At 43.8% G+C, this 22,916-nt stretch overlaps 1 protein-coding gene across 3 annotated transcripts in view; it reads right to left on the bottom strand.

Annotated features, from left to right (window-relative positions):
• Nucleotides 1-22,916, bottom strand: part of PAXIP1 (PAX interacting protein 1) — a 64,756-nt gene that overhangs the window by 26,249 nt on the left and 15,591 nt on the right. For all 3 annotated transcript variants that reach the window (XR_009462719.1, XM_059729194.1, XM_059729195.1), the window contains exon 6: nt 5,538-6,185. Coding sequence is in view for 2 of the 3 variants with exons in the window: in XM_059729194.1 (XP_059585177.1) it covers nt 5,538-6,185 (648 nt within the window). In the remaining variant the exon portion in view is untranslated. The remainder of the gene's footprint in view (nt 1-5,537; nt 6,186-22,916) is intronic.

The raw sequence follows: 22,916 nt of genomic DNA, 5'->3' as shown, positions 1-22,916 counted from the left end.
CTGTAACAGCAGCATATGTGATGCCACGGACGTGTCTGTTCTGGGATGTCTTCTAAAACTAAACAGTAAAGTTACTAGAATGAGACAGATCTTAGAAACTGTTTAAAAAAATTAAACACCTGTTAAAATGTAGCACGTCTATACCAAAGGCAACACTCACCTAAAATTTCTGAGGCTTTTGTTCACAAAGCTTGTTTTTCATTAAACAGAAGCCAAAAATTGTCACATGTATTTGTTTAAAAAATAGCAAATAAAAGAGAGAACTAGACAAACTGCCAGTAAAACTAGAATGTATACTAAAAGGCAACAATGAACTCTTTTCCAACAGTAAAAAATATTCTACTTCTAACCTGTAAAAAGCCATAGGAAGTTAGAATAGTTTGTATTACAAACTACTCGCTCACGAATCTCACTGCCTTCTTGAGGCATCTAAAAATTATACTGAAATGAGTAGACATGGTTTATTATCCCACTTCACTGCATAAACATCGAACCAATAAGACTATAAAATAGCTTGCACTTAAACTTTTATGTTTTAAGATAATATATTATCCCTTTCCACTACTGTCTTGTGCAATTCTTTAACTTCTCTAAAGAACCTTTTTTGTTATGAAGTTGCAAAATGCTGGAGGCTCTCTTTTACTTTTAATTTTATAGTTATCTTCTAGGGTTTGGTGACTTCAGCCTTCAAGAACAACACAGAATGACATTTCTTCTGCAATGGTGCTGTCCATAGTTTTATAGTTTCTAGGGTCAGATGAGACCTGAACAGATCATCATGTCTGACCCCCTGCCCTGGGCAGGCCCGAGTGCTGGGATCATAATACCCCAGCCAGATATCTATCCAACCATCCATCCATGTTAGTGGATGACAGGTTACTAGGGCTAGGAATCATAACAGCTCCCACCTATCAATGGGAACTATTCCTTGCTAGAAGAGAAGTCTATGAAATCTATGAAGCCACTACTGTATTCAGTGACCCATATACTTAGTGTGGCGGGCCAGTAGGGGGACTCCTGAGCAGAGACACCCACTTCGCTGTGCCCTGCCAAAAACCAAGCTTCGGATGCCTCTCCAGGGGCACCAACTTCTGGCCAACCCCCTTCCTGGAGCACACCCGCAAGCTTGGGATAACTGCTGCCACCACCCGGAGTCAGGTCTCTGTCTGGGCCCTATGCTGCCCGAGATACATAGGCCCTGTAGACCTTGGGGTGCTTCTATTTGCCTGAAGCCTAGAAAGTAGCCTCCCTTAGTCAGCTGAGCCAAGGGAGCAAGAAGGCTGGCCCAATCCCACTCAAGCATGTACCGCAAGGCTTGCTAACTTTATTGGGTAGAGAGGGTAGGCTTGGGGAGGGGTACAAGTCTGAGAAGTATTAAAAGAAAATCCCAGAGCAAACAAATGGCGTGGTAGCCTTTTGACTAGCGACTAAAACACTAGATTCTGAATTCCCAACTACATTTCAGGTAAATTACTCACAATTCCATCCTGGGGCTGACTGAGCCTGCTCTACAGGCAGCATGGCTTGCTGTCTGTGTCCCCAAAACATGTCCCCCCTTCTCCTTCTAGGAAGGAGGACCTTATATATCCCTGTTGTGACCTTATATACCCCTGTCGTGACCTCATCACTAATTTCCACCCCAAATCAGTATCTTCACACTACGGCTGATGCCAGTTGGTCAGTCTGAAAAAACATCACCAACCTCAGGTGAGGGTTTAAGGTTACACAGGACGAGAGAACGAGCTCCCCCTCCCGCGGGAATGTCTCCAGCCCAGGTCACAGCTCAGTGGTAAATGAAACAGATGGGGGCAGGGGCTGCCTGCTTACAGCAGACACAGACTAGGGGGTGATTTCTCCACACTTAGTACATGTCTTATTTGTCTTTACAAATAAACCTAACAGAGGTTAGCATGTTCAATCCATTTTTCAGTCCACCTGGTTTTGTTTTCGGATATGAAAGATTATCAAACATGGTCCTGTCTTCCCCTGCAGTAAAGTCCATTAGATGCCCCAGACTCTCATGATGGGGTAGAATTTATTATAAATAATTATGCAAAATAGCTTCATTACTCTAGTCTTCCCTTTCCAGTTGTTTCTCATCATTTTTTTCAGGCAGGAACTTATTAGTGTATGCTGGTCAGTACCCAGCAAAAAGGCAACCTAACCCCATTGTGGCCTCTGAACACTACTCTAATATAAAAGGTACATAAACAAAGAAATCCACCACACACAGTATAGCACACAGTATAGCACTGGAATTAATCTAGTAGGCTGAGATCTGACTATTGGCCTCCACCCCAAGTCCAAAACATCACATACTCTGCAGAACACAATATACAAAATTTTAAGGTGTAAAATCTCCCAGAGTCATCCCAGGGCTGACTCTACAAGGGAACCTGGGAGCAAAGCTCATCATCATAGCTCACCCACCAGACACACTTGCTGCTCCAGCAAAATACCCAGCTTTCAGCTTCACATACATTAACTGGCTTCATGTTAGCCAGCTGAGCTGAGAGCCACCTCAGGTAGACAGTAGGTAGCGTAGAAGAGATGGACGTGACCTGGGATTCTCAGGGGTAAATCCTTACCTGGAGTTGCACATACAGGCCAAGTTGCCCCCACCCCTCTCACATAAGAGAGGAAAGACCCATCTCTTCCTGAGGGTTTGGGCACTTTCTGGAGCTATGGGAGAAACTGCTTTTAAATCCCAGCTCCATATTAGGGAGATTGGAGACTTCAAAACAGGCCTCTTGTAACCCAAGTAAAAGCCCAATAAAGTTAACTGCCTTCTAAAGCTCTATGAATATTATTTATACAAGCTGAAACAACTATAGCAGGAGAGATCGAATGAGATTCAGATCAGGGGCCCAAAATGGCTTAATGTAATAAGGACTCGCTCCAGGATGCAGGAACCCTGGCTTCAAATCCCCAATCCAAATCAGGCACAGCGAGAATCTGAGACTAGGTCTCTGACCTCTCAGGTAAGCACCCTAACTGCAGAGCTACTCAACATAATCATGCACTCAGTCGAATACAGAAGTCCAGCAGTCAGTTGTGTGATAGGTGGGTCTGGAGAATGGCTACTGGACCAGGCATCACAGTTAAAGAACACCTGGTTTAGATCTTGATGGGAACTGGGCATGAGCTAGGGCACTGAACAACTCAGGAGTGGGTAGTTGTATATATTCCCACTGGAAGAAACTTAGGTACCTTGAGAAATAACGCACCTTGAATGTCAGCCAGTAGCTGAGCATGCGTTTTGTGATTTTCCATGATACTTAACATTTCACTTAAGAGCTACATTCATAAAAGGGATTTGAAGCTTAAATCGCTTTTCTGAAAATGTGACATAGGCACTCAAAAACCAAAATCCGAAAGCTCCTAGTGCCTGAAGTGCACTAGTTATAATCACCTTAATAAAATGTACCTGTCTATAAATACAAAAAAAAATGTGGTAGCATAGCTCTCTATCTATTCATTTTTCCACATGCATCACTGAAATGCAATTTTGCAATTCTGAAATGTATACTGAAATGCAAGTGCAACTTAGGGCCGCATTAGCAGAATCACTGCATGCAAGACACCAGAGGTGAAAGTACCAGTTAGTGCTGGTTAGGCCTCTGTTGGAGTACTATTTCTAGTTCTGGAATCTGCATTTTGAGGATATAGAGAAAATAGAGATGACCCAGAGGCAAGTGACAAAGATGATAAAGGGATTGGAATGCAAACCATAGGAGGTAAGCCTGGGGGGAACTAGGTACATTTAAGTTTGGAGAAAAGGGCTGTGTCCAGATGAGCGTGGATGTTTGCTTCCCTGGGGACAAGAAGCAACAGTGCACCTTGCGCCACCGCTACTCATCCCCGCAGGGAAGCCGTGTGCCATGTATACTTTTGCATGCGGTAAGTCACCCCGGGTGGGGTAGGGGAGCCTGGGGCCACCACTGAGATGGCTCCAGCAGCCTTACCTGGGTTCCTCACGGGGCTGCAGCAGTGGCAATTCTGCCGTGCGGAGCTTGGCCAGCAAACAGGGCATGGCTCTGGGCGGCCTGGCTCTACTTCTTTTTTGTGGGTTTTTTGACCCCTGGGTAGCCAGGGGTCAAAAAAACCCAAACAAACAAAAAACCTGCGGGGGGTAAAAAAAAAAGCAGAGCAGAACATACACGGGCAGTACGCCCTTGGAGCACGGAGAACATCTAAATGTGTGGCATTTGGTGCTGCTGATGCTTTTGCAGCATCATATAGTGCATGGCCACGGTCATCTGAACACGGCCAAGATGATTAAGGGGGGGCCATGGCAGGAGCTTTCAAATCTGAAAGCCTGCAGAAAGAGGAGGGGGAAAACTATCTTTTGCTACAAGGGCTGAATATGAAACAGAGGATTTAAGCAGCAAAGCAGACTTAAAATTAAACAGAATTAAAAAGCTTCCTAACCATAAGAACAGAATGAAACTAGCTGCCCATGAAATCTCCTTCACTGACAGTTTTTAAGAGGCTGGACTGAGATCTAGTATGGTTTACAAACAGCACATCCTGCCTTTGCATGAGAAGCTGGACTAAATAACCCCTAATTTGATTAAATCTAATAGCATGAAGCTCCTACAGATGTGCGGAGAGCCTGCTCCAACGTGCTGCAAATCCAGCACATCGGAGCTGACTCGATTAATCAAGTCTGCTGGAGCACAGAAATTGATGTGCTCTGACAGCACAGCCTTCCACGTCATGTGTATCAGCGTCCCTGTGCTGAAAAAACGGCAGCAGGGTACTATGAAATAAAACACATTCGATAAGCTTTAGTTCACAGCACCCCACCGCAATTTTTTCAGTATGGGGTTATTGATGCACATGCTGCACAGGTGCTTTTAATTAGCACCGCTTGCTAATTAAAGTGCCTGGCACCGCGTCCCAGAACACATGTATAAAAGTCCATAAATGTGCTCCCATATACATCATTACTCTCTTTCAAAAGAAATTCAGTGCAAGCTTTGTTATAGCTAATATAAGTAAATGTGCGGCACATGAGAGAACCAGCTGCAACTTATGGCTTTTGCAATTGTACCTTGAGTGTACTGCACAATTTAACAAATACCCAGTGGTACAAAACACTACAAATGCAAAATTGGAAATATATTACAGCTGGGCAGAAGGCTTCAAGTTTATGAAGTTTGGTGCAACTCTACTGGCTAAATAGTCTGAAGTCTATGAATCATTTTTTGTGCTCCTGCCAGCACAGACAGTATATCACTAAACATAAATAAGAACAAGCTGAAGGGAAATAAATAAAAAGAACCTAGGTATCAAAGATCAGTTAAATTCTGTTTTAACATCATTAATTCATATATTCCATCAATCCACTATTTTTGGTTTTACAAGAGAAAAAATAAGAGTCTATCTTGGGATATATTTAAATCTATCTGCAATCTATACAGAACTTGGGAGCACTTTGCATTTTGTGGGTTTCAAAAGGAAAGAACATTCTTAGAAGACTTAGCTCCTAATAAAACGCACAATATTTTATAAGTTAAAAATTCAACACTTACATGTGCTACATTTGATGGTCTATTAATCTGCTGAATATCAGCACTATTAGTAATATTTCTTAATGTCCGTGCGGCTGGACTCCACGTAGCCATCATTTCTGGTCGTTCAGAGCTTTGGGTCCCTTGTACTGAAGCCATTATATTACCTCTGATTTCTGGTGGCAAAATATTGCCTGGTACTGGAGGAACATTGGCACATAAATTAATTAACCCAGAGTCCTTGCCCTGAGGCAATCTGCGCTTTGCTGTAGATGTCTGTGGAACTTCAGCTGGTGTCCAGTTCAAATTCCTTTCTTGCTTTTCTGGAGAGGAATCTGAAGAATCATCAAACATCAGTTCCCCTTTTGTTTTATCAGCACTAACAGATTTGGGTGAAAAAGCTCGGTCACCCAAAGGCGAGCCTTCTCGAGAAGATGCTGGGCTTGATAATTTTTCATCTGTACTAGCTTCATTTGGGGAATCTCGTTCTTCATTTTCTGCTTCTTCCTCTTCCTCCTCCTCTTCCTCCTCTTCTTCCTCCTCGTATACAATTAGACGAGGATGATAAGGTATCTCTTCTTTTTTAGCTTTATCAGATATAGAGTCTAGTACCCAGTCAGGTGTCACAATTTTAATGCTCTCTCGTTTACAAGCACATTCATATTTTTCCTGGGGAGAAAATTTAAGAGACTGTTATAAACAAAGTTTGACATTTCCCCTCTCACTCGTATTCAGATGAGATTTAATTATTCTTAGTGATGTTGACAAATCCTACCATCAAATATGCTTCAGTACATAAGCAGCTTACCCCACAATTAACAACTTTTTATTTCAGAGCATATGACTACTTAAGACTACCTAAAACAGTAGCAACTGAACAGTTTCAAATAACCTTTGATAGAGCTCAAATCAAAAAAGCTTCAATAATTATCAACAGGGAGCTTAGTCTTCTCGGTTTAAAAATCACATTCTCTGATAAAACCCAGAAAATCCACAATTAAAATGAAAAGCCACTATATATATCTATACATATATCTATATAGGTATCACCTGAACACAATGTTTTACTGATATATTAAACACATTAAAACAATTTGGAAGCCTACCAAGTGCTTCAATCACTATAATAAAATAAATTCCAAATACCTATACAGTTTGGTATTTGATCTTGTTTTCTTTTTATAATAGAAAATCAGAGCTCCCTCTGTCCCCTTCGCTCATCAGGACGCAGGTCCAGGCCCCTCACTCCCCACCCAGAGCCCCCTAGCCCTGTGGGTGCCCCTCACTCCCACCTGCAGCCTCCCAGCCCTGCTGGTGACCCTCGCCCCCAACCCACAGCCCCCTGCTCCCCCAGCCCTGCCAGGGAGCCCCCCAGCTGCCAGAGCTACAGGGCCAGAGACCTGGGTCTGCAGCCCCGTCCCCTGCAGCAGCGCCCGCGCCCCAGCTGCCACCCACGGGAGCCGGTGGCTGCTGCAAAACAGAGCACAGAGCTCCCCTTTCCCAACAGGTGGCACAGCCAGCGTGGAGCCCATGGGGGGCAGGGGCAGGCTGCCTGCTGCGAGCTCGGGCTCCCTACCCTGCTGCCCTCTCCTGGGGCCTCCATATCCCAGTGGGTGGGACCGGCGCAGCAGGGCAGAGCGGGATCAGGTAGGGAAGATCCTTGGCACTGCAAGTCGTGCACTGCCCTGGCAAGGTGCCCCCATCCGCACCTGGCAGCAGCGAGGACCACAACTCTGCACTGCCATTCCCACTCCTGCCGGGTGGGCAGGGGGTGGTTTGCCAGGGCAGCGCAGGGCTCACAGCAGCAAGAAGCTTCCCTGCCCGTCCCTGCTCTGCCCTGCCATGACAGGTCTTGCCAGCTGGGCCACAGAGGCCCCACCCCATGCACAAATCTGGGGGGCACATGCCCCCTACCCGGGAGTGTGCGCACAGCAGGGAGCCAGCCCTTCTGCCCCGTCCCACTCCCTGCCCAGGCCCTGCAGCTATGCATTCCAGCCCTGGGCCCCAAGCTTCATGCACTACCCAGATGGGCAGCAGCCCCACCCCTACCTAACTCCCTCCCTCCCTCCCTCTGGGGGCTTCAATCCACCTCTCTTCCCCCAACAGACTTACCTGTGGGAGCTGCTCTCCAGGCTGCCTGGGGCCACGTTCATGTACATGCACCCCCTCCCGCCCCCTCCAGCCCCTTGCAGGCTGGAAATCTGCCAGCCTGCAGACGGCTCTTTGCAAAACTGGAAAATCTGTGTTTTTTTCTCAGGTAAAAGGGAAAACACGTGTTTTTCCCCCCATTTTTCTGTGTGAAATAGAAAACCCAGATCCCTGATTATCATGCATATTATGTCAAGTAAGGCCAAATGTTTCCAAGCAACCAACTGTGGTCCTGTCTATTCCAAACTACTGCAATTTCTATAGTTATGTATTTATTTGTGGATGCACCTGAACAACTTTCACATCACTAGTTTATTAGATGCCTCGTATTAAAAGTATTGTCCAGTGAAAAGATTAGAGAATTTTTGTTGAGAAGTGATACTGAACTATGTTCATCCTGATCAAAAATTTTCAAACTATTTACAAGATTTATAAACCTGGGAGACAAGATGCAGTCATTTCATTCACTAGACCAGAGAAATCCATGCCATCAGTGACTATCAAATATATATAGGCATCAGAACTAGTGTGAGCTTAAATTGGGTGCGTAACGTATTTTACAGGGCTAAATGTATTGTTATGAGTAGCTTGTTTTGAATCATCTTCAAATAAGGAACTTTGATTAAAAACTTATTTAATTTTAATTTAAAAACTTATCCACATTCAAAATTACAAATATACCACTTAGGAAAAACAAAAGCCACACATATTTAATTCTTCATTGTCAAAGAGAATCTGAGCAAAGATGCAATCTGCCTGACCAAAACTACATTGATTTTCCCCCTCCCCCAAATTTAAAATATTACACTTGTGAAGAGATATCAAGCATAACCGTGTTCATTTTCCAAAAGGTTAATGTTTAAGAAGTTACAGATGACTGCAGCTTCAGAGTGAAAGTACATCCTGGAGCGTAACAAGAGCACTGCAGTAATAACTAAAAAATGTCATTTTATATCTGCCAACTCTTAAACACTCTTTGAACATTTCTTTCCTTTTGTAGTAGGATATAAGGATTTCTCCATATTTAGCAAAGAGTTAAGTCTCTTCTAAATAATAGCAAAGAAAACAGGAAAACAAAGTGGTGAACTACTTCTTAAATTGCTTCTTAAAATTCTTATATTGCATCAAAATAGACCAGATATAACTGAGGGAATGATCTTCTTTGAATCTAGGCCTCCAATAGAAAAACCAAAACACTACTGCCAAGAGAAAACACTGATCAGGCTATATTGTTAAAGTAGTAACATTTTATTCTTTTAAAAGGATCTCTTTCAGTATCAGAAAATGATTGAAGTAAACTAATCATTAAACAGAAAGTTCATTTTTTTCAAACCGTGTGTATGGTAAAACAGGATTAAATTTAAATGTTTAAATTTAAAGGAAGCACTTTTAATATGGTAGTGAAATCTGACTTTAAAAGTAATCCACCACTTTGACATTATATAGCCCTAGCAATCTAGAACTTTGACATTATATGTATTTTCAAAAGGGGTTCATGAAATCAGGCACTTTGCTAACATTAATTTGGTGTCTAGTACCCTTAAACCCCTTTGAAAATTCAGCCTAAGAAGGTATGTATTACATTCCCTTCTTCTATACCTTCTGTCATATATATTTAGATCATAATCTCTTTAAAGATTAGACTGTCTCTTTTAGTACATTTGTATAGCACAGTGTAACAACAGGCCATGTTCCTGCCTGCAACATCTCTAAATGCTGGCAAAATAAAAATATGTTAAAAATCCAATCTGAACAGATTTTTAAAAACGAACTAATTGCAAAGCCAACGCACTAAATGCCTATAAAACAACAGATGGCTGGCTTCCGCGCCAAACAATGCCTGTATCATCCCTTTGTTGAGAGCAAAGCCACAAAGGAATCTTTCTGCAGCATAAGGTCAGCTTAAGAGGATCAAACTCTTTTTTTTCATGAGAAAGCCTACAAAGCTGTGTCATGCCATATTTTTAAGATTTTAACTCCCAAAGGATTTTAAATCCCAAAAGCAGCATTTAAAAAAAAAAAAAAAAAAAGACAAAAACACAGAACTATGCCAAACCTGACCTTCTACAGGCTGGCTCCATGCCCCAGCAGAGTGCTGCAGACCTGTGACGTCACCAACATAAGGAATGCTGGGGCATCACTGGGAATGGGAGGCAGCAATCTATTAATTTGTGGGACCTGAAAACAAACAAAAATCACTTATGTGCTGTGCGCTCCCGTAAACCTGCTATGTGGAGAACAAAACATCAAATTCTCAATTTTATTTCAAAATCAAAGAGTCCTGGTTTGCTGAGCGTACATATTTTTAAAGTTACCATGCCAAATACTTTTGAAACTTTACACTACAGCATCAAAACAATTGTCATGTCACTGTGTCTGTAAACAGCTTTGCAAAAAAAAAACAAAACACCCCACCTAGTAAACCGATAAAAGTAGCTAAACTCACACAAACAGCCCAAATGTGTTACAAGCTTTTGGACAAATCCATGAGGCTTTAAACTCCACCATACTTCCTACCACAGTGTTAAAAGGCAGACATCCTATTGTTTATGGCCAATAAAACCATTTGGGCTGGCAGGATTGTCACACGTGCAGGAAGTAGGCTTAATGCCGCTATTAGCTAGCCTGCTTTATTCTTTGGGGTTGTAGAATGATTGTCGAGATAACACAAAAGTATTTCTAAATAGAAGCCAGCCTCAATGGGGGCAACTTTGACCTCTTCCAAGGAAAGCTCAAAAACACGAGGCTAAATAAGAGGTAATCTCTTTTCCTTTGTGACCATTCTCATTTAAGATTAACGTCCCCATCCCAGACCCTTCCCCCCAGACACAGACACAGACACATACACAGGAAAAAGAAGACCCGGTTTTCACTCCAGCCTTCACTGGGACTCCCTTTCTGTGCCTGCCATCTGCAAGCGCAAATAACTCTAGAAGTAATTTAGTCATTCAGATATCTAAGTCTTTCATTTGTACCTTAGTCAAATTGCAGGTACAAAGCAGATGCCACTTTCTGAAAGTCTGGCCCACAAACGTTTGTTGTATTGTTCAGACTAAGTTAGGAGTGAAGTTTAAGAGGGAAAAGCAGCCTATGAATACCTGAGGGGGTCTCTAAGAGGATTCATTGGATGAAACCCAGAGGAAAAAAGTCAGACTGAGTAACAAGACATATCCTCCCAATAAAATCTATTCATCTGTAGAACGTTCGCCCCAGTAGCTGGAGTGCTCCATCGCTATGCCAAGGATGTCAAACTCACCTTGTGCCCTGGGCCAGATCCGGACTGTGAGGCTCCTTGCAGGCTGGATCCAGCACAAGGAAGCGGCCGTGGCAGCAGCTCCACTCCTCACTGTATTCTCTGCATTGCAGCTATGTCCTATGCCATGGCAGCAACTTCTGCTTCATTTGCAGCACAGGGCATGTGGTGGGAGCTAGCGGCTGGGAAGGTGTGGCCACAGCAGTGGCAACAGGCAAGGCGACCGGAGAGTGACCATGGATGTGCGAGCCCTCACCCTCCTACCACCGACTGCCCTGGGGCCTGAAGTCCTTAGATTCCTTGGCAGGCCACTTCCCCTGACCACATGCCCTAATTTCCACCAGTGGTCCGGGAGGCCAGAGAGCAGCTCAATGGACAGAATCAGGGCCACAGGCTGTTTTCTGACACTCCTGATCTCCACTGTACAATAGCCTAGAACATGTAAGTTTATCATATATCTGGACTTTAAAAAAAGCCTTTGATCCGGTGTCCCATGACCTCCCCATGGAAATATTGGCCAACTTTGGCCTCAACTACATCACAGTCTGATGGCTGGGAAACTGGCTCTCAGGTTGGACCCAGGGAGTAGTAGTCGATGGTAGCGAATCATTATGGCACTCCATGACCAGCGGTGTCCCGCAAGGCTCTGTCCTTGGACCAGTTCTCTTTAACATCTTTATTAATGATGTAGACACTGGTGTCAGAAGTACACTGGCTAAGTTTGCCGACGACACTAAACTTTGGGGCATAGCATCCACACGTGACGGCAGGTTAGCGATCCAGGTCAACTTGGATAAACTTAGTAAGTGGGCGGATACAAATCTGATGACGTTCAATACCAATAAATGTAAGGTACAGCACCTCGAGGAAAACCCCCCGCAGCATACTTACAGGCTCAGCAGTGCTATGCTTGCTAGTGCCACGGCTGAAAGACTTGGGGGTCATGACTGACCACAAGATGAACATGAGCCACCAATGAGATGTCGCAGCTGGTAAAGCAAACAAAACTCTGGCTTGCATCCATAGATGTTTCTGAATGGAAGTCAATGCAGACAAGTGCAAGATGCTGCATCTAGGAAGAAGGAACCTGCAACACACCTTTGGCTGGGGAACACCCTTCTTGTATACACGGTGGCAGAAAGGGATCTTGGAGTCATTGTTGACTCCAGGATGAACATGAGCTGCCAATGCAAGGAAGCAGTCAGTAAGGCTAACCACACCTTGTCGTGCATCTACAGATGCATCACAAGCAGGTCCAGTGAGGTGATCCTCCCCCTCTATGCGACATTAGTCAGGCCACAGTTGGAGTACTGCATCCAGTTCTGGGTGCCACACTTCAAGAGGGATGTGGCTAGCATTGAGAGGGTCAAGAGGAGGGCCCCTTACATAGTCAAGGGACAGCCGGGCAGACCCTACGAAGAGAGGCTAAAGGGCCTGAACCTATTCAACCTCCATAAGAAAAGGGTGAGAGGGGATCTGGTGGCCATTTACAAACTCATCACGGGGGGACCAGCAGGAACTGGGGGAGGCTCCGTTCCCCGAGGCACCACCGGGGGTTACTAGGAATAATGGCCACAGAATGCTAGAGAGACGGTTCAGGCTGGACATCAGGAGACAATACTTTACAGTTAGGGCTGCCAGGCTCTGGAACAAGCTTCCAAGGGAGGTGGTGCTCTCTCTTACCTTGGGGGTCTTCAAGAGGAGGCTGGACAGATATTTGGCTGGGGTGATATGATCCCAGCACCCGTTCCTGCCCGGGGGAGGGGGTCAGACATGATGATCTGTTTAAGTCCCTTCTGACCTTAAGTACTATGATACTAAGTAAATCTCAGGATGTCATCCTCCCGCCGTACTCGGTCTTGGTGAGACCACAGCTGGAGTACTGCATCCAGTTCTGGGCTCCACAATTCAAGAAGGATGTTGAGAATCTCAAGAGAATCCAGAGGAGAGCCATGTGCATGATCCGAGGGCAAGAGAATAGGCCTTATGAAGAGAGGCTGAGAGCCATGAGACTCTTCAGTCTGGAAAAGCGCAGGCTCAGGGGGGACTGGTGGCAGCTTATATAAGGGGTGTACATCAGGATCTGGGGGAACGTCTGTTCACCATAGCACCCCAAGGAAAAACAAGGACCAACAGTCATAAACTCCTCCAAGACTGTTTTAGGCTGGACATAAGAAAAAATATATTTACTATCCGAGCCCCCAAGACCTAGAATAGACTCCCTCCAGAAGTGGTGCAGGCACCTACTCTGGACTCATTCAAGAAACACTTGGATGCTTATCTTTCTGGGATCTTTTGACCCTAGATGACTTCCTGCCCCTGGGGCAGGGAGCTGAACTTGATGATCTTCGAGGTCCCTTCCAGCCCTAACATCTATGAAAAGCAAGATAAGGTCAACCCTTTCCCAGGGACTGACAGTTATAAGCATACCCAATAAAGACAACGATTAGAGTATTTAATTGAAAGAGAGAGAGGAAAAATATTTTCAAATTCCCATCTGCCTGATTTGGAACTGGGACTTTAATCTGGCTCTCCCACATGCCAGGTGAGTGCTCTGGCCACTGGGCTGATAGCTGCAGTGGAACAGATGTGCACACACTGCTCAACTCCCAAGCATCAGCTCCAACTCTCTTCCGTGCAAGGTCCAATCTGGAAGGTGCATTCTGTGAATGCTGACAAGATCAGATGCCCCAGGTGCGGGAACAGCTGGCTTGAGAATCTCACTGGGACCTAGGGACCTATGCTGAACATAAAAAGCAGTTTAGCTGTATGCATGTATATCAGGGGAAATGCAGGTGCCTAGGTAATTCCAAAAGGAATGGACTTTCATAGATTCATAGATGTCAGGGTCGGAAGGGACCTCAATAGATCATCGAGTCCGACCCTCTGCATAAGCAGGAAAGAGTGCTGGGTCTAGATGACCCCAGCTAGATACTCATCTAACCTCCTCTTGAAGACTCCCAGGGTAGCGGAGAGCACCACCTCCCTTGGGAGCCCGTTCCAGACCTTGGCCACTCGAACTGTGAAGAAGTTCTTCCTAATGTCCAATGACTTGGTATTGACAATGTTGATTTTCTAGGATGGATCTCTGCAAGCATTTATGAGCAGCATGCTACTCCTTTGGATTTAGGGATGAAATGATAATTGCCTGCTATACAATCATGGGCTTGGTCCTTCTGATGTAATCACTCAGGTCTCTAAGAACTGGATTACAGCAAAGAAAATAAATCTGCTGCCTGACAGAGGAAGGGATGGCGAGATGTGGCAGCTGATGAAAAGAGTTTCCTCTTAGACAGTGTCTCACTACTCCACCAGAGCCTTTGGTGGACTATAGCGACGGTAAACAGGTGGCCCTACCTACGAAGTGCCTTGGGAGGAGAGAAGTGTTGGGAGATAAGGGAGGAGAGATGGATGGAAGACCCCCAAGGATAAGAATCTTAACTCTCCATTCATTTTAACCTGACAAATTGTGGCCTTTGAATGGTAAATCTATTGTTCATCTGGGATGCTCAAGCAAGATCACTAAGAATACCACAAAGAAACTACACCTCCCATAACTAGAGACTCGACAAACTGTATCCAAAGAAAAAGAAACCTGCATCTAAACAGAAATCTTCAAGACTGAGTAACTGTTTGCTAAGATAAGCTTTGAACATGAAGTCATCTGTATAGGTATTAGCACTTCATTAACTAAACACCAAATGGCACACTATTTTACTCAGTCGTATCTTGATACCTCAGAATATTAATTTGAATTCTCATCTCCAGACTTGATTCTGAATGTAACTTCCAACTGAAGAGAGCAAGGATGTTCAAATGCTCTTTTTCTTCTGATTTTGTTGAGAACTCACATTTCTTGATGTGATGATCACTTAAGACGCCAATCCCATGAGATGGAAGACTGGTTCAAACCTAGAAGCCAAGAGCTGATACTATTTATTTGCATGGTTTGAAGTCAGCACTAAGAATGCTAACATCACTGCAGGATCTTGACAGTTTCACAATCTGATTTTTTGAATCACCAAATGACCTGTTATCGTGTTTTGTAGAAGATCCAGTAGTTTGCTTAGCTTTTCCTATACTGCTTTGGTGTGCACTTCTCCAGAATTGCTGCCAGTCTCTTAATTAAATCCTGGGAGATTTTATCATCTTCAGAAGTCAAGAGGTTTGATTTGGTACAAAGTTGTGGCTGAAGGAGTGAGGTGAAGGAGGGGATGAGATGGTTCTTGACCCTACTCCTGTAATGGAGGATGTGATGTCTGTACAGAGGGACAGAAGGGTTGTTTCAAAGAGGATGGAGCTAAACTGTTCTCAGTGGTGGCAGATGACAAAGCAAGGAGCAATGGTCACAGCAAGTTAAGTTTAGGTTAGAGATTAGGAAAAACTCTCTCACCAGGAGAGTAGTAAAACACTGGAACAGATTACCCAGAGAGGTCATGGACTCTCCATCCTTGGAAGTTTTTAAGACCTGGCTAGACAAAGCTTTGGCTGAGATGATCTAGTTGGGGATGGTCCTGTTTTGAGCAGGGGTTGAGCTATGATCTCCTAAGTTCCCTTCCAACCCTAATTTTCTATGATTCTATGAATATCTCAGTCTAGTGTATGCCAGAAACCAGGTCTTCTATAGGAAGGACACCACTTCCGCTCTCCTTCTCCCTCACCAACCCACAACCAAGAAGATCCATGGATACTGGAAATTAAACAGAACAGGTGGCCATGGGAAGGATACAGCTGTCAAAATGAACTGGTTTTATTTTTATGACGAGCTAGGGATAAGCAGACCCCTAGTTTTGTTGGCTTTATGCCTCCTGAAAAGTTTTATGGCCATGCAGCCAGACACTCTTATAGGACAGCAGCACTGCTGTCACTTCTCTGGTTATTCTTGGGCAATTCACTTGCTATTAGTAGAATTCACACAAGTTACGCATCTCTAATAACACTCCCCCCCCCCCACTCAAGCTTCCAAAGGAACAGTACTGTAACATTGCTATGATGATTTATATGGACATGACACTTAACTAACCGCAAAATAATGACCAGTCCAATAAGCTTAAAACTCTCAAAAAAGGCATGCGATTCCGGAAAGGATAACAGATGGAGGGATAGTATTTGGAGGCACAGTAAAGATGACTGGTAAAATGGTAAAAATTCATTAGCTGTATTTTAGTTCCATATTCATTTATTCTGATTTCTATGTGCAGATATTAAGATAATTCATCTTGATTATGTCAAGTCCCCTTTTACTATGTTTTAGAATGACAGATAAGCTTTACAGTGATCCTTAAAGTAATTTAAACTAAGTTTAATACCCCCCCTTTGATCTTACAGAGTGAAGAAAAATGAGCTTATTGTAAATGAGAATCTGTCAAATGATAAATATTGAGGTACAATTAGAGATACCAAAATCTAGGAACACTGTACATCAGGGTAACTAAAGAATTAGAAGACTATCCCTTCTATTATATGCATCTTAACAGAGGAACTTGATGAAAGGACCACATGTACTTGGAAGTAACATTTCTGTCTGAATGTTTTTTTTAACCTACTATAGTCACAATCAGCCAAGACTATTTATAATGGCAAGGTGGGTCAAATGCATGCGTTTGACTAATATTTGAATAAAACAAGTACATACAGTCTGTAGTTTCAGGGTATCCCCTTTTTCCTGTGATAAAACTACATACACCTACACTTGCAACAGTAAAGGTGAGATAAACGAAGGGACTTAAGCAAGGCAGCACTGACCATTTTTTGCACTCCAAGGTGAGGCACCTGGCCCCAGAAATACAATCCACTGCCCTAAAGCAGGCACATAAGTTTCCTGTGTCTTAACTGGGAAGGCAACAAGCACTGATTCACAGCATGCTGAGTGGGAGACACCTAGTCCAGGGAACAAGAAACACGAAAGAGGGGAGACTATTCCTCAAATAGGTATTTTGCCCCTCTCTAGACTTAGGCTGAATTTGATGTCCGTGTGATGCTTAAGATTGATATTATGTACACAGCTGTGAATCCTCAGTAGCTTTGCACAGCAGACTGGTGTGTAAGGGGGTCTATACACGTGCTCAAGGGTGGAGGTGTGCTTTAATTAGAGTGGCTCTGAGAGCTGCTCCAATTAAAACGCCCGCAGCAACACGTGTATTCAGCGTCACGTACTTCAAAATGTTGGTAGGGGCGCTTTAACTAACGCTCATTCAACAAGCTTTAGTTAAAGTGCCCCTGCTGCCATTTTGAAATGCAGGGATGCTGAATACACGTGATGTGGAGGCCGCTGGAGTGCGCTAATTAACACGCTCCAGCAGACTCAATTGAGTCTGCTCTGACGTGCTAGTTAGCATGCGTGGAGCAGAAGTCCATCGTGTATAGGTGCCCTAAATGCTCAACTCAGCTTAGATGGCAGCAGTTCTGGGAATATGTGGAATCAGAACTTTACATATGTAAAGCTTTTACCACTTAATTAAGTTCATATAGGCTATTCGGCACCTAAACAATTGCAATTTATTTGAATTGGGGTATAAATTCCACTTAATTCTTTCTTGTCATCTTGCCTTAAGCATCATCTTTGTTGGAAACAACCCTTACAAATATTACCTGTCCCACATAAAAACCTTAATCTCCTCACAGCAAGTTTAAAAAAATAACCTTTCAAGGCCCAATATTTATACACAGTTCTATCTGAAACTTAAAAAAAAAAAAAAACTAATTAAAAACGACAAAGTCTGATTAACAATGAGATACATTCTGAATAAATATATGCTAACTACCCTCCAGAGTTTCCGAGAAGCAAAGCTCATTTGCATAATAAAATATTTAGAAAGAAATAAGTTTAATTTGTAGATGTGTTTTCCTATTTTCTGTTCTTGCTGGCACTTATTAGAGGTCTTGTTTTATTTCCTTCTGTCTAATCAAAATGATCACTTAAGCCTTTATTGGTGCTGTGGATATTCTCAAAACATATTATTGCACCAGATTACTCAGTTATATTATGACAAAGCAGAAGGACAAAGCGGACTCAAAGTGCTCATCCCTACTTTACCCCCCTTGTGATAATTATATAAAATTAAATAAGATGTCTGGAGGTTTAAATAAATAATATGAAACACTTATGGGTTTCCTCTAGCTCCATAAATCTGCACAGAATTCAAAACAGAAAATTACATTCTCTGCTGTAAAAAAGGCTTACTAATGTAGAACCTCAGTCTCATAAACACTATATTCTCACGTACAACTGCATCTCCCTGCCCCAAAATTGGGATACATATTTTAAGCGGTGAACCCATTTTCTTCGCTGAAAAAGCAGCAAGCCTGGAGAAAATATACATGCCATGCAGCTGCCAAGATGCGTGAACTCTTCCACAGCCATAGCTACTTGCTGAGCACTGTAGTTAGGTCTGAAGCAGGAGTTGAGTTGTTAGCAACCTGATGAGGCTTCTGATGTGGAAACAACACCTTATTTATGGGAACTCATTCAAAGCACTACATACAGTGAAGGACTAAAAATCTTGCTACTGCCCAGAGCTTTAAACTTGTATGACAGAGTAAGTCCCCCTGAGAGCGCTGTCTACCAAGTGTGGCATCCCAGCAGACAGTCTAGGCGAGACAGCTGACCCCAGGAACTTCTTGGTGCCACACTTCCTGGACAAGTTTTCCCAGGAGGACTTACTTTGTCACACACAATTAGCCATGATCCTGGAAAAATCTTTTTTTTCCCCACACTCTGCTGTCCCAAAACAAAGCGTGTGTTTTATTTGGAGGGGGGAGGGGAGGGGGGGAGCAGGGGTGTTATACTGAGAAAATGTGGGATACAACATGTCCACCTCCTGTGTGACACTCCAGTACAAAGTCAAGAGGGTGCCACATCCAAAGATAACTGCTGTTATGAATCAACTGAGAAGTCTGAAGTGTATAGGTTTCATAAAACAAAGCGTCTTATATAAAGACACATGACAAGGAACTAAGTCATAAAAGGTGTTCCTGTTTCTGTGCCTAAAAGAGGAACCAACATCTGATATCCTCCAAAGGAATAAGAACATTAAAAGCATTAAAAGGTGGAAGAAGTGCCCAAAGTAATGAAGAGGCTCTATGCCAAGGAAGGGAATGGCTAAATTCTCCAGGGAAGAAGCCCAATGCCTGCAGTCCATGCTGCCAAAAGGGAAACTAAAAACTAGGAACACTATGTGTTTTCTGCTCAAAGACCTAATATGACAAATAAAAAGATGGAAGGAGAACTGAACAGAGATCACCGTGAACAAAATTATAAAGTATCTTCTGCTAGTGGAATTGTATTGAATGCACATCATTATACAGCGAGGGAGAAAGGGCACAGAAAAAGGAAAGGCTGTGTGACCTGCACAGTGAAAACCTGCTCCTTTTTCACTCCTCCCCTCAGATACTGAACATGCTCTGTGCTTTGGGTCCCTTGCCAGAATAAATTTTGCTCTAAGATTTAAACAAAGTTCCTGTGCCACTGGGAAGAGTTTCTGGGTAAGATTTGCTTCTTATGGCTAAGTACCAGATACATACTGCAGCAATTTATCAGACGGGACACAGTGTTATTTCTATGCCCATTCAGCTACTCCATCAGACCCCATCCTCTTTGAACCCAAATAAAGCAAAATGCCAGAATACTGAGTTTGGTGGTAAACTTTAGAAAAGGCAAAATTTAAGTCTCTCGTAGGAAACTGAAAATTACGGAACCTGAGCAAAACCCAGTGTAAGCTGATAAGCTGCAACTCCAGGAGTTTAAGTTAAGATTGCTACAATGGGAAAAATAGCTTCATTTACTATTGCACAGACAACTCTTAACTGATCAACAAATGAAAGTTTGTTAAAAATCTTATTTTAAACATCTAACGTAATTAATTTATGGAAGACTTAATTTGTACCGCACTGCATTCAAGTTGCTAGTATTTAGATACTGCACGTTCATTTCAAAACTTTTGAATCAGCTACACACGCTTTAACTACCACTTCGAATATGCGCTAAAACAATGGTTCTCAGCCTTTTTAGCCACACAGCATAAGTTTTTGGAATTTAGCAACACCCCACTGAGAAACACCAGTGCCAAATGAGTGTGACACGGGCAGCACCTCACCTCCCTGCATTCATGTCTAACTCCTCCCCTCCCCCTTGACAAGTATGGCCCCTACTGCCACGGCTGCTCCTCTGGCAACTGGCATGCCAATGACTGCAGCCACGCTCATCCGTGGCCCCTCTCACCAGCCCTGGGAGCACCTGCCAGGCCCCAGCCCCTGCCTGCTCCCCCAGCCCCCCTGAGTACCCCCCTGACCCTGGCCTGCTCTCCCAGCCCCATCCATGGGTGCCCCACCCAGCCCCAGCTCTTTAAAAAAAAAAAAGGCCTGCACTCACTGGCTCCTGCAGCAGCTCTGGGTCTTCTGGGGGTTCGTGGCAGAGCCCTTGCAAGCAGCGCAGGGCAGTGGGGGACAGCAGGGATCACCCCCTGCCTGGCAGGAGCCAGTGAGTTGGGGGGGGGGGGGGGGTTTGTTTGTTTGTTTTTAAGAGCCGGGAGCTGAGGCCAGGCAGGGCAGCCATTGACAGGGATGGGAGAGCAGGCGGGGGATGGGGCCTGCGTGATTCGGAGATTCGGCTGATTGGGCAGCAGTCGAATCTCCGAATCAGATTTAGCCAAATTGATTCAGGACAGTGATCTGAATCACTAAATTGAATCAGTCCCCCAAATCAGCCGAATCCAAAGCAAATCCTAGCTGCTTTGCACAGGCCTAGGTGGTAAGGCTTCCTCTGCTCTGATGGAAAACGTCTCTCCTCTCAATTCCAAGGCACAATTTACATCTAGAAAAAGCACACCATTGATGAAGGGGCAATAAATTAACATAACATATGATATATAAAACACTACGAGCCAATCTCAAAGATACTGTCAGTTACAACAACACATAAAAATTGGGTTCTGGTCCCAGCTGCCACATCCTTCCCGTTTGCTTGGGAGGAGCGGGGGGTGCAACCAATAACTGTCTCATGTAAAAGTGCATAAACAATCTGGGAGTAAAGAGACTAAGCTGGGACCTCACTCTCCCAGGTGAACACCCTAATCCAGATAGTCATGCTCCCTTTTGTGCTCTTGTCCTCACCCCACAGCTCCTTAATTAACCCTCAGGCTACTGCCTCAAAGGTGGGCACCACCTCTGTTCAAGAATGACAGTGGGGTACTTCTGCATCAATCAGGTATATGGCATGCTCTACAGATGTCCAACAAGTGAGAGATTTCCCCAGAGCGTAGGAGCCTCCCAGAACCAATCTGGATCACAACATGGGCTAGGCAGACTCTAGATGCTTGATCTGGAACACTTATCAGCACATGAACATACCTAGAGCTCAGATACCAGGAAACTTTTCAGGCCAACATAGAGGCACATCATGATTCTAGGCACTGGAGCTAAAGCTTTGTTGCCCACCTAGATTAATTTTGGTGATTTAGACACTTATATTCCACCATGTCTGCCTGCAAAAATAATCTGGATCTTGCACTATGCTCTTTTCTAACAGAAATTAAACTCATTTCTTCCAAACTTGACAAGTACATTGGAATTCTCTTCCCAGAAAAGCAAGTACCTGAAATAAATCCTGCCACGGGTTAAATAATGGAAGTTGTTTGAGAATATCATTAGCATGACATATCAGAAATCTGTTCTGATACAATCTCTTTGTGCTGCCTTTGGCAAATCACTTAACTCCTCATTTGCAGTGAAACCATGCTGTTTACTTGCCTACATCAAGGGAGTGATCTAATACTGTAAAGAGTTCTGAAAATTGTAAGTGCTGTATATATATATACATATATATATATTCAGTATGGTTTATAAAGCATTTATGTACTAAACAATGGCCCAAAATAATACTTCATCTTCCAAGAGGAAAATCCTTTCTATATTTTTTAATTTAGCAAGATCCTCCTTCTAGATTACTTTCCCTCCATCTCCAGTACCTGAAAGATCAATAAAAGAGGACACTGCAAGGGCCCTGTTACATATTGCAGTTAGGACATGCTAACTGCACTTGCAATACTACAGTCCAAGCATTCAAGCGGTGAAACCTGTGGTAACTGTCACTGCAGCACAGTAAAAGGTAGGCCCTTTCCACAAGGATTATCTCCAGATCATATTGTTTAACATGTGCTGAGCCAACTGTGGACTACTCCATGGAGGTAACTGCAATCAGAAGACTCCAGTATGGTGGGAAAGGTAGGAGCCTAACAAAACTGGCTGTCAGGCTCCCACCCACCATTGCACTGATGTAATGATGGTTCAAGGCTCTGGTGCAGTAAGGACGCTGGGAGCCTGACAAACAGCCATTTGACAAGCTCCCAACCCTCCCACTATACAGGACCCAAAGCTCCAGTGTAGAGCAGGGGTTTGGAGCAATACTGGCACCGAGCCCCATGTACCACATAGGAGCCAGTTCAGGGCTCAAGTGTGGTGCAGGGACTGGGACCAGCTCCCACGCTGATGTCACTCCCAGCCCCTGCACTGCACCAAACCCTTAAACTAGCTCCCATGCAGTATGGGGATTGGCTCCTGTGCCATGCCAGTGTTGCTCCCAGCCCCCATACCTCACCAGCGCCTTTAACAAACTCCAATGTAATAGCAGAGCTGAGACTGAAGATCAGCTGACTAAAATCTATACTGTGGTGTGATACTACAATCTATATTTATATCATAGTAAGCATTAGAATGTTTTATGAGCGGTCCCATGTTAAGTCATATTAACGCTTACTACAATCTAAATATAACATGTGCTAACTATACTATGTAACAGGGTCCTAAATCTCCCCTCCCAACCATGATACAGTCCAGCAACAGCAATAAAGTTAACATGGTTTTATAACATTTCTGCTGTAGGCTTGTATTTTTGTTCAGGACTGCCACCTATGTTTTTATGAAGAATCACTAATGACCCTAGTGTATCTAGATATCTATCTATAGATCTCTCTCTCTCTCTCTCTCTCTACAGAAAGAGAGAG

Source organism: Alligator mississippiensis, chromosome 5 (genome assembly GCF_030867095.1).
Source record: "Alligator mississippiensis isolate rAllMis1 chromosome 5, rAllMis1, whole genome shotgun sequence".
Taxonomy (NCBI): domain Eukaryota; kingdom Metazoa; phylum Chordata; order Crocodylia; family Alligatoridae; genus Alligator; species Alligator mississippiensis.
This window is presented reverse-complemented; position numbering and strand designations above follow the sequence as displayed.